The following is a 21,730-nucleotide window of genomic DNA, read 5'->3' on the forward strand; positions in this document are numbered from 1 at the left end:
TATGCTGGGAGTTGTAGTGCTCCCCCTTTTTCAGAGGCGTCCCGGAGTCGAAGGGCTGCGGGTGGAACTCTTTTTCCCAGCATGGCCGGCGCGCGCGCGCCAGAGGGCGTGGCCGGAAGAGGCGGGGAGGGCGGGCGAAGCGCGGAGAGAGGGAGCGCTGAGTGGGTTCGGGCCGCACTCGGGGCCGCCGCCTCTGCTGCCGCCGCCGCCATTAGCCGAGGGGGAGCTTGCGAGGTGAGTACTGCGAGGCGCCTGAGGTGGAAACCTGAAGTGAAAGACAGAGAAGCAGCGGGGCTTCTTTCCCGCCTCTCAAACTCCTGTGCTGGGCCTGGGCGCTGTCCGCCTGTTTGCCGGCCCGCCCGCCTCTCTCTTCGGCTGCTTCGAGGCCTTAGGAGTTGGGGAAGGGCGAGGATAAGGGTGCGTTCCTGAGTTACTACTGAATTCTGTTGCTTCTCCTTCCCCTCCCTGTTTGCTAGTGATTAATAGCATGGGATCGTGTAAGACTCTCCACGCATTTGGGGGGGGGGTGTGATAAACCCATGTGGGTGTGCATGTGTGAATGTGTCCGCCCTTTCCCACGTGTGCGCTTTCTCCGTTACCTGCTTCTTGATTCTTATTTGGATACACCGGGAGCGCACTGTTTGAAAGTTTGGGGCCTTGGGCAAAGAACTCCCCTTCCCCAAATTTATATTTGTTAATTGCAATTCTGACAGGGTTTGCTCCAACACGTCCTTTTTACAATCGGTCAATGCCTGATATTCAATTGGTTTTAGTAGGAGTTTGTCAAAAACGTTAAGGCCCTACACGTCGAAATTTGTTTGAAAGGAAGTGGTTCATTAAAACTTAGGTGGGACTAGGGTTGCAGCCTGAGTGGAAGTTTCTTCTCAGTGAATGTACTAAAGGGGTTCACTGACGGTCTCTGAGGGCTACTTCCAGTTGCCTGTGACAAAGCATATATTGAAAACTACAGGTAAATAACAAAAGTGTAGTCATTTGTTTTTGAACTCCCAAGCCTGCTAGTAAGACTGATCCATTCATTGGACTGACCTGATGAAATCTTTGAAGGTGGTTTTTTTAAAAAAAATCTCATGATCAGAAATTAAATTTGAGAACTGACAGGTTTGAATAATTTTCTGAACAAGAAAAGAATATTATTTTGACCTGGGTATTTATATAAGGAATTTTTCTGTTTCAGATTAATTATTAATTAATTGTAAAAGAAAAAACTAAGGTGACAAAAACTATGTATGATACAAAAGTATCCAAGTTAATGAAATCCAAGGTAAATTGACATTAATTATTATCTGCTGGAAAATGAGAAAAGTTAAGTGAATTGAAGAGTGTTGTCCCAAGGCATGGCCTTGAGAGAACAGTCTTGTCTAGTAAGACCCTTGATAAGAGACCACCATGTATGTTGCCTTCCATGATGAAATAAAGCTGGAATATAAATCTCAAATACCCCCCCACCCAAATCGAGTGCCTAGAAATTGCCACCAGTTTTCAAGGATCCAAGATATTGAGATTTTTTTTTTAAATTGAATGGGGGTAGGAAGCAAGCAGGTATGTGAGAATTCTTAAAAGTGTGGGAGATACGTGAGATATTTTAGGCCAGTGTTTTCCAGCCTAGTTAGCCCTGCATATTGGACTCCCAGCTTGCATGCGTCACAGGTTGCATGCCTAGTAGTTAGGAAAGATAGGTACTGCTTCTGAAGGGTGTCACATTGGTGTTTAACAGTCTTTGAATGGCATCATGTTGGGGAAGGCTTTTCTAGTCTATTGAGGTATATACCACTTAACTGCAGCAGTCAGCTGATCATCAGTGTTAGAATGACAAGTAAAGCATTGAAATAAAATGTATTCCTATAAATCAGGGGTGGAGAACTTGCAGCCAGTGTGCCAAATTTGCTCTACAATACTGTTTTCTTCCAACTTGCCCCACGTCTATCATATGTGACATCAAGTGTAGTACAGGTAAAGATGTGCCTGGATTGACTGTGACACCAAGTTCACCATGTTCTGCCCCCCTTTGGCTCAGGTCCCACCTACCACCATCATGCATCTTATTACACCAATGAAATGCAACCCTCAACAGGAAAAATATTCCTAATCCCTGATACAGTTGTAATATGCTGCTTAATTTTATGAGGCAACTGGCATTATTGGAAAAGGTGCCTTAAAGGGTGACTAGTGAATGATTAGTAGTTGTCTAAGAAGATATTAGTGACTGTTCATTTCAAGAGCTAGTATTCTAGGCATAGGTATGTAACATGTATGTTTGGGGGCCAGAGTGGCCTAGAATGCCAGCATCTCTCTGAACCTGCTTCCCCATTACAATTGCCAGGGACTCCTCCATATTCCATTTATCCAAGAATAGATACAGGGAAATGGCCTTCTTAGTCATGGCCCCTACATTCTGGAACTGCCTTCCAGAGGGGTTCATCTTAGCCTACCTCTTCAGAGTTCAAAAAGGAGGGTGGATTTCCCTCAAGAAAAGTTTTAATTTATTGGAATTTTATTGAGTAGTTGTAATCTTGGAGAGACAGAAATCACAAACATGTTTAAAAAATAAATAAAATCTATGAACTGCACATAGCTGGCTGATCCATATAATAGATTAATGCTGTGGCAGCGGTGCTTTTCATTGTTATACTATTGAAGAGCAGGATTGCACATCTAGGTGTTTAATCAAAATAAAAGATTTTTTTATATGAAGAATCTGTTACCCCCAACCCATATTGGTGCTTCTGCCATTTTATTAACCTTGCAGGATTTTTAAATATAAAATACAGTGTACCTCGGGTTACATACGCTTCAGGTTACAGACTCCATTAACCCAGAAATAGTGCTTCAGATTAAGAACTTTGCTTCAGGATGAGAACAGAAATCGTGTTCCGGCAGCGCAGCAGCAGCAGGAGGCCCCATTAGCTAAAGTAGTGCTTCAAGTTAAGAACAGTTTCAGGTTAAGAACAGACCTCTGGAACGAATTAAGTACTTAACCTGAGGTACCACTGTAATAGCTATGAATGTTGCAGTGTTCCTCCTTCAGTGTTGCAATGTAGTGCTCTCCTAAAATTGAAAAATGAACTTACAAATTTTACTTCATGATTTCTGTTAGTACAAATGAAACCAAGAAACTGATAAAACTCCACAGTGAGTGAGGCATTCCTCCTTAGTCTTATGCAATGTGGAACTGGGTATAGTATTGTGAGTAATTGGTGGAGGAGAGTGCATAGGAACAATGCAGTTATCTGTAGATAGAACTGTGATGAATACAGATTTGAATGTAAGCATTTGTAGTTTCTATAGGATGTCACAATGGTTAATCCAAGTGCTTAAGATGATGCTTATGTCATGTACTATTGGTAGGAAATAAAATGAACAGTAGATTTTTTTTCTTGAACATACGCTCCAGTCAACAAAATGTCAGCAGAACAGCTTCAAGTCAGTAATGGATACATCTACAAAACTGAATTTCTCCCTAGCCTGTGCTTATCCTTGAAAGTTATATTCTTGTTATCGTATCAACAATACAGTATTAACTCAATTTAATACAGTATTAAAACAGTGGTTCTTTTTGCCTGCCATTAGGAATGAAAGAGATTGAGGTTTTCTACTGAGTGGACTATTGCTCTTTAGAAAGAACAGCCACTCGCCTGTGGCGAATATGAATCTCCTCCAGGCAACCAGGCACAGAAGCATTATAAAGGTTGATTATTTTTCCTTTTATTTATTTATTTCTTTCAGTGTAAATCCCGCCTTTCTACATGTAGCACTCAAGGCGGCTTATAATAATAAAAATACAGTCGTTTGGGGGAAAACCACAACCTAACAATAAAATAAAAATAAGACCAGATAAAATTAGTCAGTAATAAAACATAAAACAGTAATTATATTTGAACATGTTAAGGTAAAAATTTAAAAATATAGCTAATGCAAAAGCTAAATGCCTGTTTGAGTTATATATTTACATATTTACCTGACAGCGGAAGGATGTCATAGAGAGGGTCTAGATGGGTCTCTCTGGGGAAGAGAATGAGAAAGCTTAGGTATCGCCACTGAGAAGGGTGTCTTTGGAAGATCTCAAGATTCATGTCAGCTTGTACTGGAGATAGCAGTCCTTCAAGTAATATTGTCCCAGGCTTTTTGCATTGTTCCTGTAAATGAATTGGTAGTGAGTGAAGGTATTGTATTTGTGGTATTGCATAGTCCCTATAAGAGGCCCTGCTCGAGCCCAGATACAGCGTTCTGAACCAGCTGAAGTTTCGAAAAGCTCTTTAAAGGCAGCCTCATATATAGCACATTGCTGTGATCCAAACAATATGTAGTCAGTGCACATCCTACCATGCCCAGAAATAAACAGAAGAGGTAGTAAAACATGTTGTGAGCTAATGTTTGTGGACTTATGTGCAAGGTTGAGAAGGGTATTAGTGTCAAACATGTTACTGCTTATTTTATTTATTATAACATTTGCATCCCACCTTTTCTCCAAAAGCATATATAGTAGTTTCAAAAGCAGTTTAGAACCTACTGGTGCTGTAAAAAAAGGGTAGGAAACCTCAGGCCCACAGGCCAACCTTGACCCACCAGGGCATTCAAGTTGGCTGGTGAGGCCATTTTCCCCAAACCACAGCCCCCTCACCAGCTGGTATCACTTGTAACATCTTTTGTTGGGCGGTGTTAAATCATGCATTGGTTGTGCATACCTGTTCTTCAGCTGATGAACTTAGGTTAAATCCTGCTTACTTCAGCTGGATTCCATTCAAACTGCTGTTAATACAAAGGAGAAGAACACCCTATTTTAGCAGCACTTTGCATCTGATATCATTGTGATATCAGGTGATTGACAGGTTGGTAGTCCCCCCCCCCAATCAGTATTGATAAGGGTCTGGAGCAGGAACCGGCAAGCCACTCCAGTATCCCTGCCAAGAAAACTCAATGGACAAAGACAACAGGCACATAAAAGGATCTGGCCTAAGAAGCCACAAATATTCCCCACCCTAGATATGCATGCTTCTCATAGTTGCATTTTCATTTAATCCTGAAATGTATTTTAACCACACTGTGAAGTCATTTTATGATGAGGAAAGGTGCCAGTGTTTTTGTGCAAGGCAATATTGACCCTAAATGTTAATGCACACGTAGAAGGGAATGAGAATCATACCGTAAGAAGAGGTACTTATCTGGTCCACAAAGGCATAGAGAGCTGAAGATACCTCAGAGATGGGGGAAGCCCCTGGCCCTCCATATGTTGTTGTATTCCCAATTCTCAACACAACCTGGCAGCATACCCAGTAGTCAAGAATGATGGGATTTGTAATCCAGCAACATTTGAAGGGCTACAGGTACCCCATCGCTGGCCATGGGTGTTTGCATAATGAGAAAAAGTACTAGATATTAGAGTAACACTTTATTATCATGTAAGTAACCAATGTGATTTTGTACGTTGTATTTGTGTAAAAAAAACAAAACAAACTTTTTTAGAATTCAGATATACAGTGGACACTCGGGTTGCGAACGTGATCTATGCGGGAGGCACGTTCACAACCCGCAGCGCTGCATCTGCTCATGCGCAAAGCGCCGAAACCCAGAAGTAACCCATTCCGGTACTTCCGGGTTCGGCGTGGTGCACAACACAAAAACGCGCAACCTGAAGTGTTTGTAACCCAAGGTATGACTGTAAATTAAAAACAAAAAAATTCTGTTATGTTTGAGATCTGAGCATCAGACTTCACTATGTTTTCAGTGCCTGACATGTTGGGTCCACCTCCTGGTAAGGATCAAGGAGTTATTGTAGTAATAACAATCTGCATTGCTCCTAGGGAAAAGTGCTAAAGTTGTTGGCCTACTCTGCAAACTGACCTTTAACTGCTATTTAAGAACCAAAATTAAAAAGAGAAGTAATAGTAGATTTATACCATTAAGGTTTCTTCTTTTCTTTTTCTTTTTCTTTTCTTTTTCTATCCAAAGGGCTGTGGGCAAGCCACATCAAGTTAGTAACAAAGTACGTCAATAATCTAAACCAGAAACTAATACACCATCCAGTAACAGGCTCCCAGAAATCAGCTAAAACATCTTAGAACTATCTGGCAACTGTACAGAGGACAAGAGAGACTGACAGAGGTGAGGCAGTTGAGAACACTTGGATATTGTGTTTGGTACATGGATTAATCAAAATAAATTAGGAAAGCTCTTCATTCAAGAAGGTAGCACAATTACTTTGCAAGAGATGAGCAAATTGCTTCTACTGTGAGCTGAAGCTTGTCAAAGCATTGTCTAGAGCAGGGCTGGGAAGCCTGTGGTTTTCCATATGTTATTGACCAACATGGTCAGTGGTAAAGGATGATGGGAATTGCAGTCCAACAACATCTGAAGTACCACATATTCACCATCCCTGACCCAGAGGAATTATTTTTTTAGTTACAAGTTAGGATACTATTTTCATTCTGCTCAGATACTTTCATGGTTCCCGTGGGTTCCCCACTCCCACCCCGTGTGCTAGCTTTACCAATGGGTCTTGGTTTCCCTTCACTGCTGAATTTTTAGATGATGTTGATGTTTATCAGTGCCAGGGTGGGAGAAAGCTTGGTTAATTGGTTGCCCAAATGCCTACAAATCTCATGCTGGCTCTCAGTTTGGATCTATGTAGGATTTTAAAGAATAGGTGTCTATTCAGAAACTCCGAACACCACCTCAGAACTGACTGACCATGTTTCCATGGTCACATTAATCCCAGATTAAAATGAATGTGCAAGTCAAGCTGTGTGTACTTGCTCTCAGAAAACAGTGGACAGTTTAGCTGTTTACCCTGAGCTTTCTCTCATCAATCTCTCTAGCTTTCTACTTTGTTCCTTTTATGCCTCAAACATTTATCAACATTAGACCTATCTAAATGTTTTGTGCATGTCCTGCTAGAATAATTGGTCCTTTATCGGAGAGCCAGTCTTTATTGGAGAGCCAGTGTGGTGTACCGGGTTCGCATCTCCGCTCCTCCACATGCAGCTGCTGGGTGACCTTGGGCTAGTCACACTTCTCTGAAGTCTCTCAGCCTCACTCACCTCACAGAGTGTTTGTTGTGGGAGAGGAAGGGAAAGGAGAACGTTAGCTGCTTTGAGACTCCTTAAAGGGAGTGAAAGGCGGGATATCAAATCCAAACTCCTCCTCCTCCTCCTCCTCCTCCTCCTCCTCTTCTTCTTCTTCTTCTTCTTCTTCTCCTTCTCTTTCTCCTTCTCCTTCTTCTCCTCCTTCTCCTCCTCCTCCTCCTCCTTTTTTCTTACCAAGCACTTTAAATGGCTTTGGTGGTCTTGTAGGAAATGCTTGAGGCTACCCATGCTAATCAGCCAAACCATAATATCCTCTTTGGAGAGTTATCTACCTGGATCTTCCGTTCATCTACCTTGCAACTTTAGTGATCTGCTTACACGATAAATAGGTGTGTTTCTGTTTGCTGCCATTCAGAAGAATGCATAGTTCCCCCTCACTCTTAAAGTTTTGCCTTGAAGTTTACATTGTAGGAAGTTGTTGATCTAAGTCAACAGAAGGAAAGTGATGCCCAAACTGGTGATACAGAATTGTAGAGTTGGAACAGTCTTGCAAATAGATAGTGAATGGACTCCTATGATCTTCTGTGTTTGGCTCTGCTTTATCATAGAAAATTGGGACGTATGAGTTCGCTGTCACCTTTTGTTCTTGCTATTAGGCTGGGCAGATTTCCAGAGCACTGCACTATATTTCAGTAATGCAGCTGTTATTGGGCTTCCTTCCTTTACAATATCTAGGATTATAGAAAAGACAGGGGAACTGTGATAGGCAGGGAAAATATAACAAGTATCTATGGCAGCTGAGTGTGCACAGAAATGCTCTCTTTTTCTATACTGCCTTCAAGAGCTATAGCCTCCACCCCCAATATACTTTCCAGCTTGCTTTTGGTATGAGCACAGCACCAGGAAGACTTCCTTCCCTTCTGAATATTAGAGTTCAGGGAAAATCCAAGAAGACAATTTTGGGCTAGATAATTTGACCTGGTGGAAGGAAGCTTTGGATGTTCCCAAATAAGTTCTGTTGCTTTTTGTGCCTGAATTCAGTGCACATGAGGGAGAGTTTTCTTCTCCAGGTACTCAGAAAGCAGTGAGACATATTACTGCTGTTTGTGTATATATGTGACTCAGTGCAGCAGGGATGAGCCCCAGCTGATTGTTGAGGTGGAGAAGGGCAGAGGCTCTATCCCTGTGGTTTCATCTGACCCTGAGCTCAACACGATATCAGAGGAGGCCCTGTCCTCTTCCTTGGAGGCCAGGGTTGTGGCACAAATTGATTTTGCTTGGCTGTCAAGGCCTGCAAAAAATGGGGAAAAGAGTGACTCCTGTATATGAGCCTTTTAAGGACACAGGACAGAGAAAGCTTTGAGCACACTACTGTACTTCTACAACACAGCACAATTTTGGCAGCCTACCCCAGCTTCAAATTAGCCAAGATGAGTACTTGAAGGTGCTTCGGTGACATATGTGAGCATGAAGGCCGCCAATGGGTTGACACTTGGTAATAGAATCATAGAACTGTATAATTGTAGAGTTGGAAGGAACCACAGGGGTCATCTAGTCCAACTTCCTGCAGTGCACAAATCCTTTTGCCCAGTGTGGGGCTCAAACCCATGATACTGAGATTTAAAGTCTCATGCTCTACCAATTGAGCTGAGAATGTTTGCTTCTTGTTTCAAATGCGTGGAGAATTTCACATCTGTATTAATACAACTAAACAATTGGATGTCACTAGTTTGTATGATACATTTCTGGATTCTGAGTTCTAATTTTGGTTGTTGTATGTTGGCCAAAAATGCTCAAAGGAGGAGGGTACTGCTACAGAGCAGACTTTTCATGCTTTTAAGAGCCATAGTTTTCTTTTCCTCTGTGTCATGGTATGAACCAAGGAGTGCCTTAATGCTGGTGCCTAAATATGCTGCAGTCAGGCTGCTGCACTACAGCAATGTAACCTGGAAAAAGTTCTCTGTAGTGTGATGCTCAAATCCTCGGGGAGGAAAATCATGGCTAAGTGAAAAATTTGGACAATTCTGGTAAAAGATCAGCCTATTGTACTTGTATTGTTAAATCTTTCATTGCCCTGGGCTGTCAGTTTTCACTGCTTTTTCTTTTTCAGTTGCTGGCTCCGACTGAGGATTCAGAATGGGAGACAAGCCTATTTGGGAGCAGATTGGTTCCAGCTTTGTACAGCATTACTACCAGTTATTTGATACAGACAGGACTCAGTTAGGAGCAATATACGTAAGTAGCCATTGGAACAGATTTTTCTTGATTATTTTAAACTATTGCTCAATTATTCCAAGACCCCCCCTTCCCATTTATGTGCTTGTCCATTACAAACTCTTGCAAACAGCCCTGTGAAGTAGGTTGCAATCTTGTTATCAGGGAGAGAATTAAGGCAAGGACATGTTCACTTGCCAAATGATACACATCAGGTGTGGGAAACCTTTGGCTCTCCAGATGTACCTAAACTACAACTCCCACCATTCCTGGCCATTGGCCATGCTTGCTGGAGGTGATGGACACTGTAGTTCAGCAACATCTGGTGAGCCAAAGGTTTCCCGCTTCTGACATACACAGTTATAAATAGGCAGTCTTATTCGGTCAATTACTTGCTTAGATATTCTAGTCAGTTGAAAAGTACCTACCCCATCGATTGGTCACCATGTTCTATGACTTTGATTTGATGCACCACTCGGCATTCTAGTGGCCTCATTTTACAGTAGCTATAGTAAAGCAAGTTATAGGAGTCAAGAATGTGAGGTTACCAAAGCATGGCGCCTTCACCTGGTGATATCACAGGTGAAACTCCCACTGCTCCTGCAGTATACCGCTGGGTGAAGACGCCATCACGCTCTGGCCCTCAAACCTAGGGAGGAACAGACCGATGGAGCTTGTTTTTCCCTCTGCGTGCCAGGCGCTGCCTAGCATTTATAGGCATGAAGTGCGGGGATCAAGAGCAGATTTAGTTGGCTGAACAGCTTCAGGCGTCTTGTTCAAATTCTTAGCATGCAGAAACTGAAATAAATGCCCCACAATTTGACAAAATGGTCTGCAGACAGTCCCTCTGATACTGTATAAACATTATTGTTTAATTCAGAATGAATGTGAATGATTTCACCTTAAAAGTGCTCTAAAATGTGTCACAGCAGGCCTCAGAAGGTTCATATATTTCCAACGGGTAGATTTTGCCAACCCATTCGCCACCCTGAGAAGCTCTGCTGGATGTCTACTAGAGGATGCAATTGTGGCAGTGAAGTAAACATTCTTCATTGCCATGTGGTAGGCATGATTATGCACTCACCAGCACAAAGTCACGCTTGCCAGGAGACTTAAACCATTTGTGCTCTGTCTGTTTTCACTACCTCCTGCTTCACCCACAACTCCCTGGAAAACCAGGGTCTAACCATGCTCTGCAGTGCTGGAGAGGCCCTTGGGAGTGGCTGTGTCGACCACTCCTTCCATATCACTGTTCCAAAGAGAAACCAGAGTTCTAATAAATGGTGACATTTCCACTCTAGATGTTCAGTTGCCTTTCTAAATAAACTAGGATCTCCTAGGCAGATCAGTAATACAGGATGAATTGGTAATATGAAACAAAGAAATGAAGCCGTAGTAATGCTTAGACTAACGTGATCAGCAGCACAGTGCTGATTTAACTTTTACACATGCAGTTTTTGTCTTTTCTCCGAGTTCCTGTCAGCAAACTTAGGGAGGGTTCAAAATACACTTCAGTACATTGTATATAGCTTAGAGGCTGTACCTGACCTTTAGGTTGGCATTGCCTGAGTGTTTCAAGAGGACTAAGTGCGTTTAGGGACTGCCTGAATGCATCAGAATGCAAGAGTGATGCGCATGCACATAGGACTCTAAACTTTGTTGGCAGGAAAGCATGTGTTTTACCTCAAGCATTCATACTTTGCTATTACTAGATGCCGTCCATACTCTAGCACTATTCATGGAATAAATTGAAATGGGTTTTCAGAATTTTTAAGGTTTGAGTACCTAAAAGCAAAGAAAGCCTGGGAACAAAGTGGGAAATTCTTCCTTTGTCTGACAATTATTTTTCTGGAGGGAATTAAAAATGGCATTTTTGCTAGAATTTGACTTCTAGCCATATTGAAATGTGGATGATTGCTAAGCATATTGGACTACTTATGTGTGAATGAAATGCTACTTATAACTTCTGTGCCCAGGCCACATCACTTCTACTCATAGCAGGTGATCTGGTTTTATATTGGCGGGTCAATTTTCACTTCCAAAGGTTCTGGTGAAGAATGGCAGGTGGTAGAGATTGCAGATCCAATTGGAAAATGCTCCTGGATGAAATAGTGAATTGCAGCTGCTCTGAACCATTGGCAGTTATTTTTTATGTGGGTGTTGAATGACAGTTTGCATCATTCTGTATTGTTAAAACTTTAAGGAAATGAAGGACCTCAACAGCTGCCTTTTTTGCTTGTTTTTTTGTTCTTAATAGTGTATGCTTCACAAGAGAAAGCCATGAAAGCTTTTGGAATGACAATTTTAAAAATGGTGATTGACTGACTTTGGTCATTTCTAGTTCCATATAGCGTATAAGTTACCAAAGAGTGTTAGATTTATAAGATTTGCTGTATAAACTGAAGTAGATGGGAGTTAGAAAGCTGAGGGTCCAAGAACAGGGAGAGGTTAGACTATAGATCTTTGACCAAGAGGTAGTTGGCTAGAAGCAAAGATGGGAGACCACAGCCCTCCTCCACCCCACCCTTTGGCTTCCTAACAAAATAGTTAAAGCCCATTTTTTAAATGGCAAGCTTTAAGTGTGGCACTGTCCAGTGGTAAGCATGATGAGCAACCAAGCTTCCTCCCAACTTAGAAGCTGGAGATGTGGGTGAAGATTCTTCAACACAAATGCATACCCTGCAAGTTTTTCCTGTTCCAAGCCGAGACAGAGAGCATTGGATTAAGCAGTTTGAAGGCACTGAGGCAGTAGAGCCCAATGGCCTGCACTCCCCCACCCAAAAAAAATGGCCTTCCCCAAATTAAATACCCTGGTGGTAAGGTCTTGACAGGTGGGGAGGTTTGGCAATTACGCTTTTTGGTATGTTCAGCAAGGCCAAATTGTAGACCTCCTAGATGGACAGCTCATAAGCAATAAGTAGCTTCTAGAAGGCAAAATGTGGCCCGTAGGTCTATAGTTGCTGCGTAGAACAAATACATACCCTATACTATAGAAATATAGCCTTATTGTATGGGCCAAAAGTAAGGAGTCTGTGATTGAGGTGGAGGATGTTGCCTATTGTGGTGCACTACTAGGACTCAAAATTTGCTGGATGTCTTTGGCATGGAGCCAACCTCTGATTCAGCTGAGCCTGTGCTTAGCCCTTCTGAAAAAGGTGCAAACTTACTGCTCTCTGTTTCTGTGTGTAGCTGAGAGAGTTTAATAACTATTGCTGTTTTCTTTATGCAAAATGAAATCTTACTTTTCCAAGCAGATTTTTACCGTCTCCCTCTTCTTTTAATAATTTTAGATAGATGCCTCATGCCTTACATGGGAAGGACAACAATTTCAGGGCAAAGCAGCTATTGTTGAAAAACTCTCAGTAAGTTCCTGTACTCTTCATTGCCTGACATTTCTGTTCAGCTCAGAATTCTTTTTGAAATATTTGTGTTTTGGTGCAGGCCAAGTTCTGGTGTTACTTCTTTTGTATTATTTATAGAAAGCAGGTTCAGGCTGCACCCTTTTGCATTTCTAATCTGCCTGTCTGAAATTGTACTGATTTCAGTTCCAGAAATGTAAAGCACAGTTAACTTAGGAAGTAAGTCCCATTGGACTCAGTGATAGTGAGGATGAAAAAAACACCCTTAGATTTACATAGTGTACTTGAATGTTCAAAGTGCTTCACATGCATTATTTTGTTCTAGTGCTAACTCAGTAAAGTGGTTCAGTTTTATTATCTCCAGACTGCAGATGAAGTCTGAGGAGGTGTGTCTAGCCTAAGGCTATCTCTTGAGTTCCAAGCAGATGAAGGCCCAGCGCATCCTGATTGGTGGCTCAGTCTGTTAGCCACCTAGCTATAGAAAACCTTATTTGCATGTGTTCCAGACAGCACAGTTGCATCCTCTTTCATCGTGGTTGCAGTCTATATAAAGCAGGGATGGTGAACCTGTAGCCCTCCAGATGCTTGTAAAGATGGTTTTAAGTTTTTAAGTGTACAACAACAATAAGTGATTATACAGTGTCTTTTATTTTGCACGCATGTCTATATTGTATACTGAGAGCAGATACAGCCTTGCAACAGTTTCTGGGATTATAATATGCTAATTGTCTCAGGATAGAGCTTCTCCTAAGTGAAGGCAATGGTTGTCTCTGGCAACCATCTACATGTTGCTGAATGCCTGTTGGCCTCAGTCAGCATGATAATGAACAACCAGACTTATTATCTATAACATCTGGAGGCTACAGGTTCTCTTTCCTTGTTTTGTGTGTACTCTGTCCAGAATGAGAACATGGAACTCAAATGGAACTCAAAAGAAACACCCTTTGGAATAGGTGAGTTTCTCCTTAACAGGGCTGAATTCAGAGGTCCACAATTTTTGCCTAATCTTAATAGACCAAAAAATATGACTGCACTTTCCTATGTTGTTGATTTCACATGACACTCTATACAAGGTCTGGAATAATTCCTTGCTCCCCTCCCCAGCTCCAACTTTAGAGCTGGAAATAAGGTGGGAGGGTGGCTTGTTGGCTGTGCAGCTTAAGTGCAGCAGCAGCAGCTTAAGCACACATCAGCTTCCCTTGGAGCAGGGGAGGGAGGAGGTGGGAATCACCATGAAACGGCTAGTACAATTACTGCCTCGCAGCTGCAAGGTTGGGAGGAATTGCTTACAAGAAAGCAGCAACATGCTTACCATGATGACCAAAAATGTGGGAGCCTGGCTTGACCTTTCACATGCTGTTTTAAACAAAAAACTGGTCAGTGATTGAATGAATACATTTCAGGGTGCTTGCATTTTCAGAATTAATTCAACACCTAAGAACCTGGCTTGGTGCCACAGATTGCTTCACAGATGAGCTTAACCATAAAAATTTTAAGCAAAACTTTACATTTTTTTCCCTCTTTCTGTTTGCAGAGCCTTCCCTTTCAGAAAATACAGCACAGTATCACAGCGCAAGACCATCAGCCCACGCCTGACAGCTGTATACTCAGTATGGTAGTTGGGCAGCTTAAGGTAAGTGCTTTTTTCAACTTTTGGTCCTGTGAAAGGAATAGTTGGAGTCCAATTTCAGAACCGGTTCAGGGTTTAGCTACTGCAAGTGAGTTTTGGGCTCACATGTTCTCTGCCTCCCTCACCCCCACTCTTTGGTTTGCTCAAACCAAGGAGGTAGAGAATTAGAGCACAAAGAGGAGAGGGGGAGTAGGTGTGTTTGAGCCCAAAGCCTGTTCATGACTGCCAAACCACAATTTGACAGTTACATCTGAAACAGGCCTAATCCATTAGGGCAGGTTGTTCTAGCGCTGCAAGTGAACAGACCTACTTTTGCTTGGGTAATGGAAGCTGAATGACCAGGGCTCTTTCTCAGAGGGGTCCCCGTCCCTCCCCTCTAATACAGTGGTACCTTGGTTCTCAAACTTAATCTGTTCCAGGAGTCTGTTTGACTCCTGAAACCGTTCGAAAACCAAGGCACGACGTCTGATTGGCTGCAGAAGCTTCCCGCACTTAAGCGGAAGCTGCGTTGGACATTCGGCTTTTGAAAAATGTTTGCAAACTGGAACACTTACTTCTGGGTTTGCAGCATTTGGGAGCCGATTTGTTGGGCAACTAAGCCGTTCAAGAACCAAGGTACCACTGTATGTTGCATTGTCTTTGAAAACGTTAAATACCCCTGTGTCTTGTTTTGACTGATGTGGGTGTAAAGGCCTTCATGCTACCAGTTGGAGGGGAGGAACCAAATGAGTCACCAAGCTTGTTACAACTGATGGAAAGGAGCCGGGGCCTTAACCAACACACGGCATTGTTCCCTCTCTGACAGAGGAGCTTAAACAAAAATCTCTAGGTGGAGCCACGGTTAAAGAAGCTTGTTATCTTGTGCTGTCTTGGAAACTGAAATACACCTGTGAGCAGGCAGGGTTGTGAGGCTATTCTCTGAAAACCTAGACTTTCAGTTGGACAACTTTAAAGAAAACGTCTGGCTACACTAAACTTGGAATGTTGGTCACAAGGACTTTGGTAAGCACTGCGTCTCACAGCAAAGGTGTTGTCCCTTGACACGGCCCATTGGAAGGAGGCACAAAGAACTTTTCCGTCTCTGGGTCTGTGTTACATGCATATGGACACACTTTGCCCCACGTGTAATCCAGCTTCAAAATACTTTTACTTCATAATACCTGCTAGGAATGTAAAAACAACAAAAGAATCTTGTAGCAGTTCAAAGGCTAATATATTGTAGCAAAAGCTTTCACGGGCTGTAGCTCATGACAGCTCACACCACTATTCTTCAGCTGGTGGGTTAGGACCCACTACTGGATCATAGCCCGGTCCAAGGTGGGTTGCAACAGCAGTACCACCGCATGCCGTTATATGGAAAAAGATTGAGAAATGGGTCCCCAAATACATGCTTGGAGTTAAAGGTGGGTCCTGAGTCCTGTAAGATTGAAGACTGCTGTCTTATGCTATAATAAATCAGTTTGTCTCTTAAGATGCTGCTACAAGACTTTGCTGCAACAGCCCTTTGGAACTACCCCTTTGGAAATTGCTACGAGTTTAACTTTACTGCAAGAGTTGAAGAGAAGCCTGCAAAAGTGGCATGAAAAAACAAGGGGTGCACGTTACTCACCATGTGCCCATCAGTACTGGTAGCACCTTTAGCAGTTTTGTGCTTGGAGGGAGGTCCTCTTTGTGCCTTCAGTGTAAACACACAAAGAGGTTTACATGGAGAAACAATCTAGCTCCACCTCCTAGATCAGGCATGTCCAAAGTCCGTTTCAGGGGCCTCCTAATCTGGACCTCCAGTTGGTTTAATTCAGCCCCAGTTTATTTCCTGGGATAAAATCCTAAAAAATCCCTCACGGCCCTTCACGTCATCAAATCTGGCCGTCTTTGAAAAAAGTTTGGACACCACTGTCCTAGATGCTGATACACAGTCAGCACCAGTCTGAAACAAGTTCAGCGCATGTAGAGTTTGTGTCCTTGTAGAGAGAGTCCCATGAAAATGGAATTAATGAGCTTCAGAAAGATTATTATCCACACTGGATCCACTTCAAACTGATGTTTGTGCGATGTCTGAGAAGTATGGCTGACATGAGTGTCAGCATCTAGGCTAGCCCACCCAAGAACGAGAACCTGTTTACAGGTTTTCAAGCCAACATGTGAAGCAGTAATCTAAAAGAATACACATTTTCTTGTTATATACAGAGGCTATGTAGAAGGATTAATGTACAGATGGGGTGATTTTTTATCAATAGAAGATAAAGCTTATATACTTTTTTTTCTGAATGCTGTTTCAGAAGCGATGCAGGGAGAAAGGGCTTCACTTCTATGTCTTGCCAGAAATGAATCCTGTGCATCTTCCCAGGCACTTTTAGGCAAAATGGGAAAGTGCAGATCAGTGGTGCTTTCTATATCTTCTGCATGTTGCCCTGTCCAAAAGAGTAGTCAGTGTGATATCACTAGTATTCATCAGTGTATACTTGTTGCATCACTTGGCAGATGAAGGCATTTAGGAAGATAGATTCTGGAAAGGAGAAAGTAAATCTCTATCTAAACATAAAGATTACTTCGTGTAGCTTTATAGACAAACACCAGTTTTCTAGTAAGTTTTATGCTAACCTTTCAGAGTTTACTTGGCATCTTCATGCTAGTAATAAAATTGAAAGGGCCCAAACTCCATGGTAAAGCAAGTATTTTGTATGCAGAAGGTTCTAGGTTCAGCCAATGACACCTGCTTTTCAAATGATTGCATGTATTAGGGATGAGAAAGACCTCAGAGGTGCTGCAAATTGGAACTGACAGTGCAAGGCTGGGTGGAAAAATAGTTTGACTGTATAAGGCAGCTTCATCTGTTCAAAGCTTCACAGATAAGCAACTTTAGTTTGCAGGCTTTTCGTTCATGGTTTGCATGTGGCTTATTGTAAGCTATTGGAAGATTTATTGTTGCGAATGAAGTTATATGAATCACCCATTACAAAAACCTCCAGGAAAAAAGTTAATGTAGTCCCTTTAATGTGGACTGAAATTATCTTACTAATTTTTAAGCTTGTCCTTGTCCTCATTGTACTGCTCCTGAGTAATTGGCAGCAGTAGAGGTACCTGTTGCATGCCTGGAACATTCTTTCTAAGTGCAGTAAATACACTCGTAATGGAATCCTGCAAGGAGACTGGCATTCTGTATCTACAGAGCCTATCACGTTAGTAATGGTTTCTCTCCTGTTCTGCTCAGGCAGATGATGACCAAATTCTAGGTTTCCATCAGACCTTTTTGTTGAAAAGCTTACAAGGTGCGTGGGTGTGCACCAATGAAGTCTTCAGGCTAGCACTCCACAATGTTTAGCCTCTGGCCGCCTTCTACCTCTGATCTTCACAGTCCTCACTGAGTAAGAAGCACACTGCTTGCTCCTGTATCCTAGTTGAACTTGCAGTCTGAACAGCATGGACATTGCTTGTGTGTTCTTAAAGCAGGGTTGAAGAATGAGAATCCTGCTCATCTCAGGGTTGTGGCTTTTGAATTGAGCAAATGAAGTTTTCCACTTGGAACCAGCTGCTGCGGAATTAATTTAGCATAACTTTTTATGCCAGTCAGTTGCTTGCCTAACATCCTAGATCTAGCATTGCTTAGAAATCTAGGGCATCTGTGTGGCACACAATGAACACTCACCTTGTTGTGTTTGGAGTTGTCTGAGCTAGAGCCTGTAGGTATATCTGTGCAAGATTCCTCTTAGATCAGGAAAATGCCCTTAAGCCAAGGTCAGGTTACACTTTAAAGCACCACAAATGTGCAGCTCATAAACACAGTTGGGTCTGGGCTTCAGGACATTTACTGTTTAAATAACAAGAGTGTTGGAGGAGATGGGAAAGGGAAATGGCAAAGAATGGGTGAGCAAATGTATTTATTTTAGGTTTTGTTTCAGTTAGGGATGAGGATTAAGACAAAGGCTTCACAGAAAAAGTGGGGTTTTAAGAAGGATTTGGCAGGTGTTTTTAAACTGCAGCAGTAAGAATGGCTCTTGGTATGTACAGCATGGGTCTGTGGGGCCTCTACATTTACCTGATTTGGTTGCTAATGATCAGAGGGAGAAACAAATGTTGGGGATATGCAAAAGTACTTTCTTTTTAGGAAGCATTTATATATGTCTCTTCTGTGGCACTCTGAAGCCATTTTTGCCCACTTGTTTCAGCTTCAGTGGAGATTGTGTGTGTGAATGGCATGGACAGGTATGCATTTAGAATCTAGATCTGGTTATATTTCTTTTTGAGTGCAGAGTGCATTTTTAGATTTGGAGCCAATCTGCTGAGTGCAGCCATCCTTTGGAAAAGGTAACAGTCAAAGCACAGGTCATAGTTCTAGTTATTCAAAATATTTGACATGTAGGTTTGCTTCATCCCTGGCAACAGCAAGAACAGGGAAGAAGCAGAGTAGGCACTTAAGAGCAGTGTGCTGGTGCACACAGGAAGTTTGCATTAAACCATGGGCATAGCCAGGGGGAGCAGGGGCACAACTAGTAAATAAATGAAAAATACTTAAGTGCCCAATTGCAACACAGATAGCTCAGTTCTCTCCCCCCCCCCCCGCAATAATGCTTGCCTCCCCTTAAAATAAATCCTGGCTACGCCCATGCATTAAACCATAGTTTATTCTAAACTATGAGCAAACTAGCTCACAGTTAACTGCTCCATGGAATTCTGCAGAAAAATTATATGGAGCTGAAACGCAACATTATATGTACTGGTATATATTCTAGAAGATGTGAACAAGTCAATAATTACCAGCCTTTCCCCACTGAATGCCCCTGTAATGGCTTTATTCCTCCTATTTGAAGGGAGTCATTCTTATGCCAAATATATTAGTGATTGTTATAAGGACATGGCATTTTTCAAATTTTTGACCACCACTCACCATCCCATTTTTTTGCCCTATCTTTTTGTACATTCTAAACCTTATGCCTATTTTGTTGGCTTTAGCAGGACTTAACCTTGAACTCTCAAACACACTACTACCTCCTCAAATTGTTGTTAAGGGGCTGTATTGATTCTCAAGAAGCTTATAATTCTCAACTTCCATAAGCATAAACATTATCTGTAGTGCAGCAGTAATTGCTACAATGGTAATGGATCATCTCCATGTTTCTACTGCTCTTTGAGTATTGTCCATGCCATTGTAATTTTGCATCATTAAGACTCAAAAATGCATGTCAGAATCTTGCCTACCTTAATTCATTAGCACAGGGATGACATGATAAATCTGAAAGCTGAATGTTGGTGCAGACAGGTGAAGTATGCATGACAGCATTTGGCACCAGCTGCAGGAATTTGCCTTGTTAGACATTTGCTGTAGTAGAGAATTTCTAAAATTTATTTTTATTTTGTCTTCACAGGCCGATGAAGATCCTATTATGGGATTCCACCAGATATTTCTATTAAAGAACATCAATGATGCTTGGGTTTGCACCAATGACATGTTCAGGCTAGCATTGCACAACTTTGGTTGAGACAGCATCCCCGAGGCACCTGTACTTTTCTTTTCTCCTCTCCTTACAGATATTAATCACATTCATGGAACATTCCAAATATCATACACAAACCTGCAACACCACGGCAAGCAAGCAAGACCTGCGACATGCCCTTCTGAAGAGTTTATGTTGTGTCACTAGAAGAGTTCCTTGTGCATGATGTTTGGAAGTTAGACTTAGCTGCATTTGACAAGGGAAATGTGTGTTTTTACCAGCATGCCTCGGGAAGCATCCGTAATGCAAAAGGTTGTGTTTCTGTACTGACAAGTTTCTCTAATAGCCCAAAGAAGCAAAAGGAAAGGAAAGAACGGCAGCCTGAATCCAGCTGAGATACTGATTTTTTTTTTTTGTTCAGATGTTTCAGTGCTACATTATACAATAAAACCATGAAATTTTCTTAACAGTTTACATTGTTGGATGTTCACTATGTAACCAGATTCTTGCATCTTCAGCTATACCTAACCTGGAAACGCACGACTTGGCAGAACTTTGAAGTTCTTAACGTCTCCATAGCTCTTTTGTAGTACATTTTTGCCATTGTTTAAGGCTTAACAATTGCTCCATATACCTGAAAGTTGAGACATTTCCTTCCCCTGAAAGTCATAATACGGATTTATATTAATTACTTACGTGCAAAGCAGATCATTACACTGAGCATCAATCATTTTCTTCAGTCCTTCTTACAGAAATAGATGGAAGACCATGCATAAAAACAGCAATGTAGAATGTACTTTTTCCAGGCTTCTAGGCTTCTTTCTCTACACTAAGTTCTCAAGATTTAGCATATTCATACCGTTTGCTTTTCCTCTAGTGTTCAAGAGATGGGTCCATATATCATCATGAATTGTTTAGAGAGTTTTGCCCTGCCAGGACAGCCATTTTAAAGCAAGTTATAACTTTAGCCTGGTACAATCACACTACTTTTTACGTTTGCCTGTGGCTTGCTTCGGATAATGTCCTGAATTATCGTAGTACTGTTCCTGAAGTAAGCAGCACCCACATGCCACCAATAGCAGTGTTTCAGTCATTAAATAGTACCAGTACTACTAAACTGCTAAGAAAATTCCAAATACGTTTGCTGCAACAACATAGCGGTGGAGACAACACATATTTTCAAAATCGCCAGGTCCTTGTAGGATTTTTATTAATGAGCTTAGTATGAGGTGAGCAGACTTGCATCCATGGGCCTTTCCTAAAGTTTAACTGAGCTATTTCCAAATTGTGCTGGGCACTTGACCTGAAACTTGTTTAGTTTCATATGCCAATGAGTAGGAGGAACAGTAAGTGTGTTTTTCTCAACTATGGAAAAAGATCTCTTGAAGAGGTGGATTTGCTATCACATCTACTGAGAGGTGGCTGTAGTTGGCATCAAATCAATATAAAAACCAAGGCAAGGAAGGTACGCATTTCCAAGCATATCCTGAAATAAAGGTACATTTTTAATCCCTGCTGGATGGTTTACAAAAGTCCCTTTCAGCTTCGCTCTGGATGTTAGGGTTTGGATTCCTTGTTCTGATCGTTCTACTTCACCGACTCTTTTTGTGCTTTCATTTTCCTACACAGAAGTGATCCAAAGGACTGTCACTGTCCCCGGCAAGCCAATGCTTTTGGGGCGATTACAGCTGCCGCTTACGGTCCTTGAGGTGTGGTTCCATAGACATCACTTCATTGCAAAGATTTTGGTTAACATTGGCCAGTTACATGAATTTAAAATGTGCTTGTGGAAGAGGGCTTAGGCTGGCATCCATGTCTTAATGCATGTGTACAGGTTTAGTTTGCAGAAGTCTCAATGATGTGTAGAACTTAGTGCCAAGTTTGCTTAGAACTTCACCCTTCAAATCAGGTGATCGGGCAGCTATTGGGAAACGGTTGTCTCTGTATCTAAATAAGATGAGGCAATTCCAGATAGCCTCATTTTAAATTTAGCACACCAGTTGAAAATCTTTGGGTGAGGTCATCATAGGTACCATGTTTTGAGTTGGATGTTGT

General features: G+C 41.9%; 1 protein-coding gene across 3 annotated transcripts; it reads left to right on the top strand.

Moving 5' to 3' along the window:
• The first annotated feature begins 85 nt into the window (after nucleotides 1–85).
• NUTF2 (nuclear transport factor 2) lies at nucleotides 86–20,147 on the top strand. 3 transcript variants are annotated; one of them, XM_083626580.1, is made up of 7 exons: nucleotides 98–234; nucleotides 3,589–3,706; nucleotides 5,968–6,120; nucleotides 9,151–9,275; nucleotides 12,545–12,616; nucleotides 14,148–14,246; nucleotides 19,607–20,147. In XM_083626580.1, exons 4-7 carry the CDS (start codon nucleotides 9,177–9,179, stop codon nucleotides 19,718–19,720), a joined length of 384 nt encoding a protein of 127 aa, XP_083482706.1. In that variant the 5' UTR covers nucleotides 98–234; nucleotides 3,589–3,706; nucleotides 5,968–6,120; nucleotides 9,151–9,176; the 3' UTR covers nucleotides 19,721–20,147. The 3 variants fall into 3 exon arrangements, with proteins under 3 accessions (XP_083482707.1, XP_083482706.1, XP_083482708.1); XM_083626582.1 differs by lacking the exon at nucleotides 5,968–6,120; XM_083626581.1 differs by lacking the exons at nucleotides 3,589–3,706; nucleotides 5,968–6,120 and having other exon boundaries at nucleotides 86–234.
• Nucleotides 20,148–21,730: the final 1,583 nt, after the last annotated feature.

This window comes from Podarcis filfolensis (genome assembly GCF_964270895.1).
Source record: "Podarcis filfolensis genome assembly, chromosome: 8".
Classification (NCBI taxonomy): domain Eukaryota; kingdom Metazoa; phylum Chordata; class Lepidosauria; order Squamata; family Lacertidae; genus Podarcis; species Podarcis filfolensis.

Bases quoted from the DNA above. Each gene is read 5' to 3' on its own strand.
- NUTF2 (XM_083626581.1), top strand. From the start codon at position 9,177: ATGGGAGACAAGCCTATTTGGGAGCAGATTGGTTCCAGCTTTGTACAG. The intron at 9,276-12,544 runs GTAAGTAGCCAT...TAATAATTTTAG, and splicing joins CTCAGTTAGGAGCAATATAC to ATAGATGCCTCATGCCTTAC. The intron at 14,247-19,606 runs GTAAGTGCTTTT...TTGTCTTCACAG, and splicing joins TGGTAGTTGGGCAGCTTAAG to GCCGATGAAGATCCTATTAT.